We start from the raw sequence: 16816 nt of genomic DNA, 5'->3' as shown, positions 1-16816 counted from the left end.
CCAAGATGTCATCACAACTTCCTAACCATGGCAAATGCTTCAAGACACGTAGACTTATTCCCAAGACTGAAGTGTGGCTTCAATTCCTAGAACATAGCTGCAACACTGGTCAATACAGCCTATCCCAATTTTCTGTCCTAGGTCGGGCCTCAGAAAAACAAGGACTCCAATGGGAGTAAAAGGCAAAGAAGAAATCAAAACAACCTTTGGAGTGCCAAGAAGAAAATAAACAAATAATTAAATGCCACTGGAGATACAGAAGGAAAGAAAGAGAAAGTGGTTGAATAACGAAAGTCATTAGGGTTGACCCCCAGCTGTGTCTAGGGCAGAAATTCTTAACTTTTGGTGACAGAACCTTCCAAAAATCTGGAGAAAGCTAGAGACCTCTCCTAAGAAAAATGTTCATCCACACACGATTTTCCTTATAGTATCTGGGAACTCACAGAACCCCCAAAATCCAGCCACGGGCTCTTAAGCTAAAGATCTTAAATACCCTAAAGACTTCTTTATCAAAGGCCAAATTCTATTCTGAGAACATCATCACTAGCAAGGTCCTCAGTAAGTCTAGAATGCAGAGCCCTGAAAAGGAAGCAACGGGAAACAGCTCACAGGCAAGTTCTGTAACCTGAACATGGGATATAAACTAACCGGCAGAGAGAGTACCCATTCCTCACTGGCTACATTTTGAGGACAAAGGTCTTTCCTGAAAGGGAAAGTATTTGGCCTGGAGTCCTTATGCCTGAGTTCTAGTGTGGCCACACCACTAACCAGTTGCTTGATCTAGAACACATCACTCAATTTTTGTCATCTTCAAACTAGAAGTTCAACTGAATTCTACCTTAATCAATAGGTGTAACCTCAAGAAATTCTGAGGTAAATAAAAATTTCTAGAAATCTAAATGGATTTTAAGTATACAAAAAAAGAGTTTCATAAAGAAGTTCTTCCATAGGGGATGAAGAATATACTTATCACAATGAGCACTAATATATAGAATTGCTGAATCTCTATACCTGAAACTAAGGTAACATTGTACGTTAATTATCCTAGAATTCAAAAAAGCAAATAATGTTTTAAAAAAAGAAGTGCTTCCATTAATCATTTTGTGAAGGAAATGATCACTACAGATGACTTTTAGCATACATCTGGGTTCTAACAGAATGTGCTATAAAGTTCATGAAGTGATTCTAAATATAATACTAAACAGTTTCTCTGAAAACTCTTGCAGGGAAAATAGCACAGATAACTCTTGACAATCTGTGTCATTTCGATGTAAAGAAATGCCCCCTGGATGAGGAAAATGTCTGAACACTAATGTAAATAGTTACTGCAAAGCCTGCACACTTTAAATTTTTTTTTAATGTTTATTATTTTTGACAGACACAGAGAGGGAGCAGGGAAGGGGCAGAGAGAGAGGGAGACACAGAATCAGAAGCAGCTCCAGGCTCTGAGCTGTCAGCACAGAGCTGAACACAGGGCTCAAACTCACAAACCGTAAGATCCTGACCTGAGCCAAAGTTGGACGCTTAACCGACTGAGCCACCCAGGCACCCCTTAACCTGCACACTTCATAAAACATGCGTGTCACATTTGTGGTTTCAGTACAGTTTATATAAAGTGAATTTTTCTGACTGCATAACTTTAGGTAGATCTGTGTTTCCTAACCATTTCAGTTCTCACCTAGCTCTCTGGATAACAGATTTTAATTTTACAGAGGAAGGGTGAGAAAGAAAGGATTTAGACAGAAGCAGAATTAACCAGAAAAATGCCATGTCGCTAAGTCCACTTACAATAAGAGCAAACAGTCCCTCAAACATCAGCTGTTCCTCAGAATTTCCCTATATGACAACCTAATCCTAATGATGCTGGGCCATCAGGAAAGGCTGGGTTTTAGAAACTGTCTTTATCAAGGTAGGCAACATCTAATATATTTTGGGAACATGTCTTAGGAGAAAAATGGCTAATTTCTTACCAATGTTTTAGCTCTTAAAGGTAATAATTTCCTGGGTGCCTGGGTGGCTCAGTTGGTTAAACATTTGACGCTCGATTTCAGCTCAGGTCACGATCTCATGGTTTGTGAGTTCGAGCCCCGCGTTGGGCTCCACGCTGATGGTGCAGAGATTGCTTGGGGATTCTCTCTCTCTCTCTCACTCTCTCTGCCCCTCCCCTGCTCATGCTCTCTTTCTCTGTCTCTCTCCCAAAATAAACTTAAAAAAAATTTTTAAAAGGTAATAATTTTCTGATAATTTTTATTTGTCCACAATTCCTTGTTTCCTGATAACGCAAAATAAATGAGATGTCAGTGTAAGTGCTGTAGCCACCCATGCACTTATCAGAAAAAGTGGCAAAATCTTCTGAGGATAATAAAGCACCATAAAATTTGTTTTAAGTGACTGGATTACCAAGTATTGATGTACAGTGTGTTAACAGAAAGTTGGAAAATTCAACTTTTGGGGGACAGCTCTTTGATCCTCGGATCAGCTGTCCATTTCTGTTTGCCTGAGTCAGCAGAGTGGCTAGCGCGCAAGCAGTCTCCGACAAGTAGGAGCCAAAAGCCACGCATGGGGAGCCGGGGGGAAAATGTCACATAGAAGAGAAATGTCGGTGAGTCTCTTTCTCAATCAATTATTCTTACCTGTTTCTTCCAGAATCTCTGAATCCTTTAGCAAAAGGGTTTCGATCGATTTTTAATCTGGTGATCTGGAAACAAGCAAAAAACATAAGTTGTGTTTGTATTAACGGATTTCTTTTTCGGTTGCTCCTAGAAAAATAACAAAAATCACTCTGTTAGTAATGGCTGTTGTTTTTATTTAGTTTCCATTAAGTTTGAGATTTAAATTGAAATGGAGATAGGACTCGGGCCTGGCACACAGATGTCTGACCCAGCTGACACACTTCTCCCTAAAAAACCCAGGTTTTCCCAGTATGTGACTGTAAACTCCTCTGCTCACCTTTCCTGCCCCCCCCCCAAAAAAAGAGGCTAAATCATTTGCCCAGACAAACAAAGGCATGGAAATGGAAAACTGGGCGATGGTCAAGTCCATGGAACATGACACACAGGGAGCACCTGAAAAGTGTTTGCTGAGCGAGTAAATAATGAATGAATGGATTCAGTCAATCCAATCCAGTGAAATGAGGGCACCAGACAACTGCCTCAGCCTGAAAGACCCAAATAATTGCACATCCCATCTCACTTAAGTTGCCCCTTCCCTGTCCCTAGAGATCATTCATTTAATGACCTAAAGTGGTCTTGTAAAAGACACAAAAAGCAGCTAGACTTTCATCAAGGTTGCACGCAAGGCAAAATCTGCAAACGGGGGACTCAAGGGAGCTGGCTACAGTGCATTTCTTCCAGTCTCCAAGGCTCACAAGCAAATCAGAAGACACAAACCACTGTGTGGCCCAGGTTGGGCAGGTCCTCTGGAGCATCTGGCTCCAACTCCACTTCAGTGCAGAAGTCCCTGCCTACTGCATCTGACCTCAGTCCCCTCGAACTCGGCGAGGTTTGGACACATCACCCTCATGCCTCCAGACTAGACCAAGCCTGACCAACAAATTCCACATGTGCTCTTTCGTTTCCGCTCTCAGCCTTGGTCATGGGAGGCCCTTTCGAGATCTTTGTGTCTAAACCAGATGTGAATGACTCACTACCTTCAAGCAACAGAGACTTAGGGGTGGGGGCGAGGGAGCTCAGGAAAGGATGAAAGGCACTCTCAACGGAAGGTAATTCTACACAGAGGGAATCTCATTATTTAAGACCACCTTCCCATTTCTGCTCTTTGCAGACCTTATCAACTAGGATGGCTACAGTTATTTCTTATGGAGCAAGTCTTTCCAAGTCCCTCTTTGGCTCACTTTGTCAGAGTGGAATTTCCCAAAGCCGCAGTCTTTAAAGGTCTTTAAAATGCAACGTGAGATTCCAACCAACAGACTCTGACTTGAAAGTATCAAAGTTAATTTTTTTCCCCTAAAACAGTCCTTGCCTCTAGAATGGCACACTAATAATGTAGCACTAATAATGTAGCAAAAGCAATTTTACATCTATTTTATAGACCAGAGCAGGAGCCTGAAGCCTTTGGCTTTCTAAAGTCTAGTGTCTGCCCTGTGAATATTGTATTGCGTTTAAAGACTGTCACTGCTTTTCTGTTTTTGACTTAAAATCCGTTCTTTCTTCCTCCATAATCCGCAGCAATAAACCACACACCATATTTTCTTTTCAAGTTGGGGTTATAATATTTTATTTTCTCTTTCAAGTTGGCTTATCCTGTCCGGCTCATTTATGATAGGGGTTCCTGATATATGATTGTGCTGCCATGTTTGGGGGGCCTCCACAGGCCCCTGTAAATAAAATGACATTCTATTTCATGGGCCTGGGAGAAAAGGTTGAAAACCTGTTTGCCACAGCTCATTCTATCTCAGGCCAAGAGGTCTGCATGGCGATTTAATAGAAAAATGCCACCAAATGTTAGGAAAAACAGCACCTCTATACTTGTTTCAAAGCTTTTAATGTGAGATTTACAGAGCTTTATGTAGTGTACACTCATTATTTGTTGATTATCAAGTGCCTTTGTGTGCAAAGCAAGGTGACAGGATGCATAGGTGATAGTGATATCTAGTCCGCATTTGGCTATGTATTGTCTGGCCTTCCCCCCCCAGACAGAAGCTTCTAATCTAGAAGTAAAAAGCAGATATACACACCAACACAAAACAGAAATTGATAAGGTTCACAACAAAGGCAAAGTGCCGTAAGAACATAAGAGGAAGCAGCAATGGGTCCAAGTTGAAGGTCTCTGAGGCTATCTCTCAGATATAGCACATGAGCCAGGCCTTGAAGGATGTGTAGGATTTTCATGAAACATGCAAAAAGGGGAGAAAGGAACAAGGGAAGCATTTACTAAGAAATGTCCTACATAAGCCAGTGCACCGAGGTATAGAAGCATGAATGAATGAAGCATACTGGAAAAACACTGAGAAGTCCAATTTGGCCAGGGCATGGGGTAGGAGAAGAGGGGCAGTGAGAGACAGCTAGAGGCTGCCCTCAGGCCCTATCACAGAAAGCCCTCATTGCCCTGCTTAGGCATTTACATACCCTACAGGCAGAAGAGAGCAATTTAACAATATAAGCCAAACTATGACCCCAGTTAATGCTGGTGCTGACAACTTTGGCTGTGCCTACCAATACCAAGTGTAACAAGGACAATAATTTGGAGGAACAAACCAATGTATTCTCAACCTCAATAAATCCATAGGCCCACAGTTCCCATATGGAGAGCCAGCCTGGTAGCCTCAGATCTTGTGAATATCTCATATAGCATAGGAAGGGATGCGAATGACAGCTGGGCCATAAAGCCTGCTGTCCTGCGGAAGACAAGGATGTGACACAAGACGAATTCGTATCAAGTGGAAAGAGAAGTAAAAGGTCTTCCCCTCGCACCCCAGTGGAGTAGGGAAAAAGAGGAAGCCTGGCAGGGCCACCTCCATACATACATAGGGCTGGCCGCATCGAAGTGAAAATGCCGCCTGGTCTGATGAGTCAGGAAGAGAGGCCCAAGCTAGCATCTGCAGGCCTCCTATAGCCCTTCCGTGGGGGGTCAGGGACTCAGAGGTCCTCACCTGCCATGCCAGGGAAGGCAGGGTGGCCCTAATCCCAAGGTGCTACAGCCTAGGCAGGAGCCAAACAGAGGACCTAGACGAGCCCTGCGGGGAGGCGGGGCCAGCCAGGGAGGCCCAGGAGGTCCAACTGAGGCAAAAACACAAAAGCACAAGCTGAGCAGTCTTCTATCAGTAGAGCATGTCCACACAAAGGACCCAAGGTCGAGAGCAGATAATGACAGCCACCAGCAGAGGCCAGTGAGGACCACAGCACAGGGACCCACAAGTCACCACTTGAGGACTCATGACCCCTGCCGCCTCTGCGCACACGCCACACATGTGGCCATCTGGGATAGTGCGGAAGGCTCACTGGAATAGTTAATTTTCAACTCTACTCCATAGTTCTGTTTATCAATTAGACCCAAATATGGCTGTCAGTCTCCACCTCCCCACCTTCCACCAATACACCGCCATCTTTTCACTAAACTACTCTACATAACCTTTAAACTGATCTCTCTTCTCTACACAGCCACCAAAGTGGTCTTTGTGAACATGTACATACATCGTGTCATTCTCTTCAGTGGTTACCACCCTACTCAGAACCGAATCCAAACTCCTTGGCTGGACTTGTGGGCCCAGCGTGGCCCCTGCCTAGCTCTCCATCCCCACCCACACTCCTCTACGCCTGGGCCACAGGCTCCCGCCAAGCTCAAGCTGCTCTGAGTGCTGGAAAGTGCCAAGGCCCTTCCCTGCTCAGACCCCTCACGCTCACTCAACCCCCAGACGAAAATGTTCTTTACTCTTTACACAGCTGCTGCCTAGTCATGAGTCTCAGTCCAAATGTTATCTCCTGAGAGAGATGTTCCTTGATCATCCCTCCAAACAGGGTGCTTTCAGGTAGGAACCGCATCCATTTCATATACCATTTTATCAAGAACCGAACATGACACGCTATTTGTGTTCAACGAATGAATGAGTGCGTGAGTGCATGAATGAATAATGTGGAAAACAGGAATCACCAGCGCCAGAGCGGTAACCGGCCCTAGAGAACACAGACCAAACAACTCCCTCGATCATATCTGCTTTCACTGCAGCACTGCAGACGAGAGTCTTCAATGTCCCACCAGGCAGAACGAGAGGTCGATTAGTAACTCTCCGTATATCCAAAGCTATTCTACAGCGGTCATGTTCAAACTTGGTCCAATGATAACGAGGAGGCATGGAAAGTCCAGAGGTTGGGGAAGCGTTTTTCCTCACTGATTTGATTTCCACGACCTTCTACCGATTGGTAGAGTCTGTGTCACTGGGGGCTGTAGCACACGAAGAGGTGGCTGCTGGCCCGCCACCATTGATTTGAATCATTTTCACTGACCTTTCACCAAGGCAATTACTAAATGAGGGACGCCTCACGGTACACAGTGTAGACATAAATAGCACAACCCACAAAGAAAAGGAAACTTCGATATCCTGAGTATGATTTTACAATACCAAGGCTTAAAAGGCCTTCCCTTATGAACACTCTCTTAGTTATTCTTATTTTTTTTTTTTTTTACTATATTGCTTGAAGGGTGTTCATCAGGGAAGAAAAAAAAAACTTAGCCCATATAAAAATAAAAAATAAAAAATCCTCTGCACTGACTCGATTGGAACGTGAGAACACAACTGGCTCGATAGTTCAGTACATAATGAGTGGCTCAGAACTCCTATTGGATTTGCTTACACAGACCTGGCTGTGGTTTCAGACTTCCGATCTGGTTCGTGTAGCCAATTCTCATCAAGAAATAAGACTGTGTTACCTGAGGAGAACAGGGCTGTGTCTTTTTGAAATCTAGTTTCCTGTTTGGGGGAAAAAAAAAATCAAGGTTCAGAAGTCTTTTCCCCTTAGAGAAGACAAAGACTCTGCAATGGAAATTTCCTGCTAATTCCATGAGGACATGCTGGCGTCAGCTTCTTCCAAGAAAAAGCATAAAGCGTAGAGTCGCCTTTATTCCCACCTCTACCACTTTATTCTCCACGATGAGATTCTGGGCATGGCGTACCCTCCTCTCTGCCTTAGGCCTGCCAAGTTGGCACTCCAAGAGCAAATAATAGTAATAATAACTTCAGTATGCTAGCAGCCCTGGGAGTCTACGGGTCAGTCAGCAAGGGTGGGAGGAAGGAATGGGAAGGGGGAAAGAAAAGCATAAAATATTTTATGAAAATAGAAACTCTTTCTTCACATTTCACTACTACTTATATCCAAAGAAGCGAACCACAGATTTGTAAGGAAACTGGTAGTGAAGGTGTGTTGGCTAATTATTCATGCAGTCCTTTTCCAGGCACATATTCAGTGCTGTGCACTATGAGATAGACACAGATACCTTAGCATTATGGAGATGGAAGTGTCCTTCTTCTTAATTAGTGGTTTCTGGGCTTCAGGCCAATTTTAATACCCCCCCCAAACATTTGAGGGATCAACATTGATATTCCATTTCTTTATTCTACCAAACGAAAAGAGTTACATCTATCTACTACCTCCTGCCATCATTATTTTATAAAATAAATGACATTTTAGTATCAAACAAAGTGAAAAGGACAAATTAACATACGGTCTATTTAAATGAATGCATACAGGTATAAAACGGCCCTATACTGTCTTTATTGTTACATCTTGCAATGGATTATAAAAAATTTCTCCATAGACTGGTGGCTGAGAAGCACTGATTCAGAGCAAACCATCAACTCCCAAACGAGAATTCTGAGGTGGAGTGATTTGTCACAGGCAGTACAATCCTTCAGCTACAGAGCTGGGTCTAGAACCTGAGTCTTTTCACCCCTGACCTGGTGATGGGGTCATGAGAGAGGGACAGCACACTAACAGTTCGATGAAGGAGAGCTCACCTGCAGCTGAAAAATGTAAGAGATGTTGTAGGAGGGAATGTTAGGAGGGTTTGTATCTGTACCGAACTTGAAGAGTGGAAGGAATCTAGACAGATAAAGAGGAACGGAGAGGTCATTCCTGGAAAGACAACAGCACGAGCAAAAGCAGGGCGGCTACAAAGCGCAAACCATGGTAAAACTCAAACCAGACCGCTGAACTCTTGTGGATGCATGACGAAGACGAGCGGAAAGTGAGCCTAGAAATGTAGCTGGTAACTAGCTGCAGAGGACCTTAATAGGAAGACTTGGGATCTCGGGCTTTACTCCCTTAGGCGCTGGGGAGTCATAGACAATTCGTGACAGAGAAAGGATGCAATCAGAGCTGTGCTCTAGGAAGATCCATCCCTCAGCGAATATACGTGATGGCTCATGAGACATTAAGCGTGCAGTCCAGGTGACTCAGCTGGAAGCTGTCACCACAGCCTAAGCTGGAGGGAGGGCAGGTCCAGAACGAGGGCACAAGCAACGAGAGTAGAAAGTAGAAGATACTCCACAAGTAGAAGCAACACAGTGTAATGGCAGATCGGATGTGTGGAGAGTCAGGTGTCCAGCTGGTCTGGCTGACGAGATAGAAGCCAAGAGGAGATAGACCTTAACAGAGGAGAGGGCTAGGAGGAGTGACAATGAACAGTATCGCTTGGAATATTTTGCTGACCAGCAACAAAACACCAAGTTCCCGCCTCTCAAATGTGGACTTGCTACAACTCTGTTGGTCTAGACCGTTGTGGAGGTTACTAAATAGTTGACAGACATGAACATTCTAATAATTTTTAATACTTGTGTGTGTTGACTGCCTCTGCTTGAAAACAAGAAATTGTTTCCAACCCTCATTAAAAATCATGCAGGAAAAAAAGAGGAAGAAATTACGATTTCAGAGCTAACAGAGAACTTAGAAAACACAGGTCAATTGCTCGTTTTCCTGAAGAAGAAATCGAAGCCCAGAAAGAGAATACCTTGCTCAGAGTGACACAAGTAGCTAGTGGGACACTTAGGACAAAAACCCAAGTCTCTAAATGCCTAGCCCACTGCTGTCCTTCCCTATCCAGGAAAGGACACTGCCTGAATCTGACTGACTGAATAACATTTCACTTCAATTCCATTCCTTCCATTGTCCTTCCTTCATTGAGTTCCTGAGAACAGTGAGGACCCCCCACCCACCCCCTGCCCACTGACTTTTCCTCTTTCCTCTCTCACAGGCCTCCTAACCATTCCCTTAAAAAGAAATACATGAGGTAAATACTTTTGCCATAAAATATTAATCGTTCCCATTCAAGAAAGTTGAGGGAGATAAAAACAGTAGTAGGTGATATAGCTCACAAAAGAGAATAGTTTATACTACCCGGCATCTTCATGACAAGTCTGAAAATTATGGCTAGGTAACAGGATGCAGACCCCAAGATGCCTGGGGGAGAGACCTGAGGTTAGTTTGCTTTATTAGGAGACACTGTGTTATATGAAATCATATCTACACAGCCAAAGGGAATGTTAAATAATCGTGCCTGTTGATGTGAGACTTGTTAAACAGGCAAAAGCTGTTATCTTGATTTCAAACTGCACAGAATTGAGTATGTGTGACTCATCTATTTTGAATGTCAGCACATCATGAATTCACCAACGTGACTTGAGAACAGAAAGATCAAAGTAGTTGCCTATTGGTTATAATCCCTTAAAGAGCCAATGCAAGTCCTCCAACTCCCAACGATCCACTTTCTCCTTAACGAGCAATCTATTCTATAAAATTGCCTCTACTCGCCACTCCCCTTCATGCCTGTGCAGACCCAGCTGTTTACCAATTCAGGATGACTGCTATGAATCAGAAGCCAGGTTTGCGTCAGCGACTTGACGCGTGTTCCCTCATCGAGTCCTCGTCACTAACTCGATGAGGCCAGGACATTTTCAGACCAGGAAACACGGGTGAAAGGGGTTAAGAACCTTGTTCAAGGTCATACAGTTTGTCAGTGGAAAGGTCAGAAATCAAGCCAGGTATGTCTGCCACCAAATGCCATGAAGTTAATCATGGCGTCCTGCCCCCAGCAAACCACCACTGCCCCCCCACCACCCGGTCCAGAAAAAGACAATATTTATACGAGTAGAATGTACTCAGACACGGGAACGCTGTCTATGAGAGAAGGTAGAAAAGTGTAAGGGATTTCAGGTTTCCCTGTTAGCTCTTCTTTTATTGTCACAGTGAGTTGTGGCTTTCTAATTTCAGCTTGGGTCACAGTACTGACCCTATTAGCCTCTACAACCGATCTCGGCGAGGCAGTAGAATGTTCATTCGCCAGTGTCCTAGTTTGCTGCACACACTAAATTCTGAAGTTGTAGTATTTGTTACCACAATCTCTGCCTTCATGAGAAACTAATGATTAAAATGGTGGGTGAGTGTTTTGGAAAAAAGTCCAATCAGTGACTCAAAGAACTTAGACTCGTGCTCCCCCTCTCCTGAACCACAGTTAATCCCAAGGTCCCCGTCGCTACAAAGGGCATGTCTATATTGATGCTCTATCTTGTTTCAGAGTTTGAAAAAAATTTTCTGATTATTAAAGTTTCCTGTAAGGACCCATGATGACCTATCTAAGGAGTTTGAGAGGGTTCAATAGTTTTTAAGTAGCACCCAAAGCAAACTAAAACTCTTCCTCTACTTTAGATCAAATGTGGCATCCACCAGGAAAATCTGAAGTTGGGAATGCTTTACAGCTGCTGAGAAAGCCCAGCAAGCATACAGTACTTGTCTACCAGACTAAGGGGTTGTTGTATATCAAATGCCTCTGGAGGCAAAGAACATCTAAAAAGTCTTATCCAAATGTGCTATGAAAGATTAAAATATTCTTTCTCTATGAACCAAAGATTATATCACTTTCACTTGCCTGGCACACAGTAAGCACTCAATAATATTTAGTAAATGATTATTTTTCTTCTATTTCTTTCTTAGAGCACTAAGCATAGTATCCAAGTACGAAAGGTATTGAGTGTTGTGGTAGAAAGTTCATTTTGCTCCAAGCAGGCCCAAAATAAAAGTATGCAGGCATATTAAAATAAACAAGAGAAAACTCTTATTTTCAGAAAGGGAGTCACTGCAGGATCCTATTGATGAGACAAATTGTCAAAAGATGAAATACACTCTAATTTACAAAAACAAAATTCACATGCAACTGTCGGGAATTGCATAAAGTGAGATCACTTGTAGATCCATCTAGCCACCCTCCTCAAAACAAAAACAAGAACATTGTCTAGAATGCCAACAACGATTCCAGACTCACTGTCTCTCCCCCTCTCCCTATGCCCCGTCCCCACATACTTCCCCCATTAGTCTGGCCAATTTTTATGCACGTCTCAACATCAGAGAAAGCATCGACTCGACTCCTCCGGGAAAACATCCCTCATTCCCCAAACCCAAAAGCACCCTCTCCACGTCTCTGTCATTCAATTAGTCCACTGTTTTATCCTTGTGTATTTACGTGTCTTTCACTCAACTCAAACTCTTCTTTCCTCGTGGAGAAATAAGTCTTCACCTGCTCGATCTCCCTACTAAACGTGCAATATTGTAAGTTCTAGAATATTTATGGAATGAAGGAACATATTGCTGACATCAAAACACAGATGTTAGGGTGTGGCTGGTGATCACACAGAGGTAAATTTAGTCTGATAGTGTAAATGAAAGCAGTTGGGTCTTCAGCGGAGCTGGAGAGGCTTGATGACTTTGATGTAGCCGATGCAGGGATACACAGAAAGTTGCAGAGAAGAGGGAAGGAATGAATCAAACCTTGGTACTTGCAAATGATGAAGAACATTTGCCAGAATGCAGGGGAGATCATGAACACAGGTCCAAGTACAGGTTGAAAATGACTGAGAAGATTCAGTTCTCCTGGTCAAAGATTTTGTCTTTGATCTAAATCTAGACTATACCAGCTGCTACCAGGCATCACGGCTTGTCATCACCAACATGGTGTTTGCAGAGCAAGCCTGGCATCGCTCATTCCAGCTCTTCAGTATCACGTAGAAGGACTATTTCTTACCAAGAGCATGAATAAGCTCCTTTAAAAGCTGATGCAGCAAGAGACTCTCAAAGGCAGCCTCTTACCTGCTGGTTCTGGTAGGCTGTGACTGTGGTGAACACGGTCTCAGGAAAGTTGAATGTTTTCACTCCATCCCCAACAGGGACAGGTTTGGTGGGCGACAGGTCACTGCTGAAATCCTTGCGGATCACGTGAACTCGAGGCTGGTATTTGTGCATAGAGTGCAGAATGATCTGAAATGAGAAGGGGCAGCATTATGCTAGACTCAAAGAGCGTTTCAAACTTGCAGGCAAATACAATCGCAGCACAGAAGCATCACAGGAAGAACAGAGACTGGGACCGGGATGTACAGGAAACCGGAAGTCAGTGTTCTTGCCCGCGGCAGGAAGGACTAAGTGATTGGATAGCACTACACGAAACCATACAGCAGAGTGCCCCAGTCACAGGTGGTGATGTAGTACACTTGCTTTAACCAGGCATACTGAACAACTGTCCCAATCTCAGAAGACAACACTCTGCTAAAAGATCTCAGACCCTCTGCTATGTGACAGCTGCTCCTTCCTGCTTCAAATGTTCATCATGGGCTCGTGCTGTCTTTAAATTCTATCAGCTATTATTTGTACCTTGTTACTAAATTTATGGACATTCCTTATGTCCTGTGAGAGTGAATGGTATTCCTCAGAATATCGTCATTTCCGTAAAGATGGGAGCCATGGTTTTCCTTCTTTCTGCAGCACTCAGTATGGATCTTGGCATCCAGTGAAAGTTATAAAGATAAATTAATAGCATCAAGGGCTCTAATTATACCTGGAAAGTCTTAAGACTTATTCTTCTCTTAAAAATGCATAAATTACTTGGCAAATCCACCCAAACTGTCACCTTAATTGTTTCTCTGAGTTTATTGCCCTGTGAGTTATTCCACTGAATGGTGTGATTTCTTTCACTATTTTAAAACATGTCTTGTGCTTCTGTCTTTAACCTCTCCCTTGATTAGACTGTGGGTCCCTGGAGCATGAGAACGGAGTCTGGTAAACACAACCTGATGCACAGCAGACATTTGCTAAATGTTAGATTTGTAATAAATGAAATTTCGCAGGAGGAAAAAAGAACTTTTAGGATTACTCACTTAAAATGACTCAAAGTGGCATAGAGATTCTTATTTTACACATTTGGAAAAGCCTGGGGCTAGTCAGCTTTAGAGCCAAAAGGGAGGAAGAGGGAGATGGATGGGATTCTTTGACTCACATGTCCTTGATCATCCAATTCATTGTTGGTCAGCTTGAGTTTGTCGAAACTGACCACCTGTCTCATCCAAGTGTCTCCAGAAGCTAGAGAATCAGGGTGTATATAAACTCTTGGGGGCACAGGGGAGTCCGCATTGCCAGCCACCATCCACTTGGAGCTGTGGTACACATATCTGAGGCAGAGAGGGAGAGAGGAGAAATCAGAGACAGATACAGAGGGAAGAGAAGCCCAGGACGCCAGTAGAGACAGGAGAGGGGAGAGACAGAGAGATGACAAGATGGAAACAGTAGGGATTAAAGAGAGAATACAAGGAGAAAAAGAGAAGGGCAGATAAGCAGGGACAACCAGACAGAGACGAAAATGGAGAATGAGGTGGGGTGGGGGAGGGCAGCAAAGTGTTGTGGTTAATGATCAAAGCTGCAGCCCTCACAAGGAAAACATTCTCACAGTCCTTTTTCTTTCTTCTCCCTCTCCTTGCCTTGCACCCCTGTGTGCACACAGGCATCCTGAACCCACGTGTCTAGCTATGGAAAAGGTATTTTACTGCAACCTTTAACCTTTCAAATGCAAACCATATAATCCGTTGGCCACTTGTTCAGGATTTGGTTCCTTATTAAAAACATCTTCCATATTGTCCTATAAAACACAGCCATGTGCAGAGACCTTCCAAGCCTCTCACTTGTTAACCATTTCTTTGCTGAGAATCAGAATTTTGAGGATTTCTATGAAAATAGAGGGTCTCTGTCTTAGTGCAACCATTCCCAGAAACACCACCAAGTCTTCCCAGTTAGTGTTTTAGGGTTTCTTTGATGAATCCAGTTTGGAATGTCATCATCCTCCATGTTATTTTCCCACAAAGCCACTGAAAGTAAGAGATGTTGTTGGTAGCAAAGGAGGTCAGTTTTCCAGAATTTGCCAATTGTCCTATATATAGTTCTGAAGAGAGTTCTCCGTGGATGTGACACTTCGCTGCTTTTCACTTATAAAGGACCATGCGGGACCTGGACCCTAGCAAACAGAGACACTCAGTCCAAATCACAACTCCCATGATCCTCTGAAACAGATCAGAAGCATCTCCTGTCCTGAGTCCTGTATCTAGATCGCTTCTCTCGTAGCCAGCTCTCTCCCTCTACCATACTAGTCCTGGTCTTCCCCCTTCATTCATCTCTTGCCTCCTAATTCTTGGGGTTAAAGCCAAGTACTCAAATATTTTGAAAATGAGTCATGATTCACTGATTTGATTGAAATCTCAAGAGATTGATTATGCCACAACTTGTTTTAAATAAGAACTACATAATAAATAAATAAATAAATAAATAAATAAATAAGTGTAAGCCATCCAAGATACATAGACATTGTATTGGCCTTTAATGACTCTGAAGGAAAGCTATTTAACAAACTCACTCACAACACAGTTTGATAAACAATAATTCACCCTAACTAAAGCTTATTCTTGAAATCTTACCCAGTCCTCCTCTTGTTGCCCTCCCTCATCCACAGGGCAAGCCATCAGCTATATGATTGAATATACTACACTGGTCCACTTCTCCTCCACCTCTCCAAAATAAATCATCTCAATTCATTTAGCATTTCATAAACCGAATCATTCAATATGTTAATCACTTTCAATGTTTAACTGACTTCATTTTAGACTTAACATCCATTTGATTTCTGCAACCCTTGCAGACACTATACAATCTCACTCTTTCCAGAGACAAGGGAGGATTCCACTCTAACCCGTTACTAAGTCCTGATTTCTAAGCACTAGCGACTACTTCCTGCCTGGTGCTCTGCTATGGGTTAATTGGCATATCTGCCATCTTTGTTCCCTGTTTAGTGCATAGTACAGTGCACTGTTAAAATGCTTCATCTAACGAGTTTAAAGAACTGTCTTGGGATGCTGGTGATGTCCACAGTTCCACACCCCAGAGTCATCATTACCTGTATCTTTTATTGTCCACAGGCACAATGTCCATTGCTATGTAGTATTGCTGGTGTGGGTCCAGGCCAGTGATTTTTACTCTCATGGCAGGAAACATCCTCCTATGAAGGGGAATAGACAGTAAGCTCAACAATCAGAGCGGGAGAAGTAGCAGGAATAAAAGCTTAGACAGTCTCTTCTTATTTCGAACTCTAAGCACACCAAAGTCCAATTCTTCTAATCCTCAAAGTTGGCTGCTTTTTTACGCTTTGGAAATCATTGCTATAAAATATGCTGAGGATTCACTGCTGAAATAGCATGTCTTCTTAACTTAAATTGAACTATTTGATGATTCATACACTCCAAATGCTCATACCTACCTTGATTTATATTATTAGTTCATCTTTAAAGTGATTAGACAGAAAGATACATAAATAGATAGATAGATAGATAGATAGATAGATAGATAGACAATGTGTGTGCATCCACACATGTATTTCTTATTAGACTATAACATCCTTGAAAATACACTCTTACACTTAATGTCCTTGAATAACTTACGCTCTTACTAGTCAAGTAGCTTATCACAGTTGATTGTAGGTGATCGTGAAATAGTTTTTGATTGACTGAGTCTATTTAAAAGTAATCTTTTGAGAAAATAAGTAAAATAGAAGAGGCTACCAATCCCCAAACAAAGGGCCAACAAAGTTGGGGTTTTTTTTAAGGCATAAAACTGTAGAAAAATTTCTGCAAGTTCTCAGGCTGTCAACATGTGTGTCAGAGGGAGGACCCTGTGGAATAGGGAGCAAATACCAAATGAATTCTAGTGGCCTCTGGGCAATACCTTGTTTCTACCACAATGGCTTGTTAAACTTGCCAAAGCAAGCAAGGTCAGGATATGGCACTTTACAACTACTCTCATAATTGAAGAGGAGGAGAGGGAGCAACCCAGAAGAGTATTGAGTTTCAAGGGGTCTAGAATAAAATTCTCCATTCTTCTTTAACCATAAGAAAGAAGTAAAACATCAAGCTCTTTTGTATGTCATTCATTTAGGAGTCAGACATAAAAAGTGCTCAGTTCAAAACTTTGCATTGCCTGAATGTGCTCTAGGATACTTGTACACA

General features: G+C 42.8%; 1 protein-coding gene across 3 annotated transcripts in view; it reads right to left on the bottom strand.

The window, feature by feature from the left end:
* Window positions 1-16816, bottom strand: part of TBX15 (T-box transcription factor 15) — a 104267-nt gene that overhangs the window by 25792 nt on the left and 61659 nt on the right. For all 3 annotated transcript variants that reach the window (XM_060626737.3, XM_060626736.3, XM_060626738.3), the window contains exons 3-6: window positions 15712-15813; window positions 13771-13942; window positions 12591-12758; window positions 2634-2698 (exon numbers count right to left, since the gene is read on the bottom strand). In XM_060626737.3, coding sequence (XP_060482720.1) covers window positions 2634-2698; window positions 12591-12758; window positions 13771-13942; window positions 15712-15813 — 507 coding nt within the window. The remainder of the gene's footprint in view (window positions 1-2633; window positions 2699-12590; window positions 12759-13770; window positions 13943-15711; window positions 15814-16816) is intronic.

This window comes from Panthera onca, chromosome C1 (genome assembly GCF_046562875.1).
Source record: "Panthera onca isolate mPanOnc1 chromosome C1, mPanOnc1 haplotype 2, whole genome shotgun sequence".
Lineage (NCBI taxonomy): Eukaryota > Metazoa > Chordata > Mammalia > Carnivora > Felidae > Panthera > Panthera onca.
The sequence above is the reverse complement of the archived record's forward strand: the minus strand, read 5'-3'. Positions and strand labels throughout refer to the sequence as shown.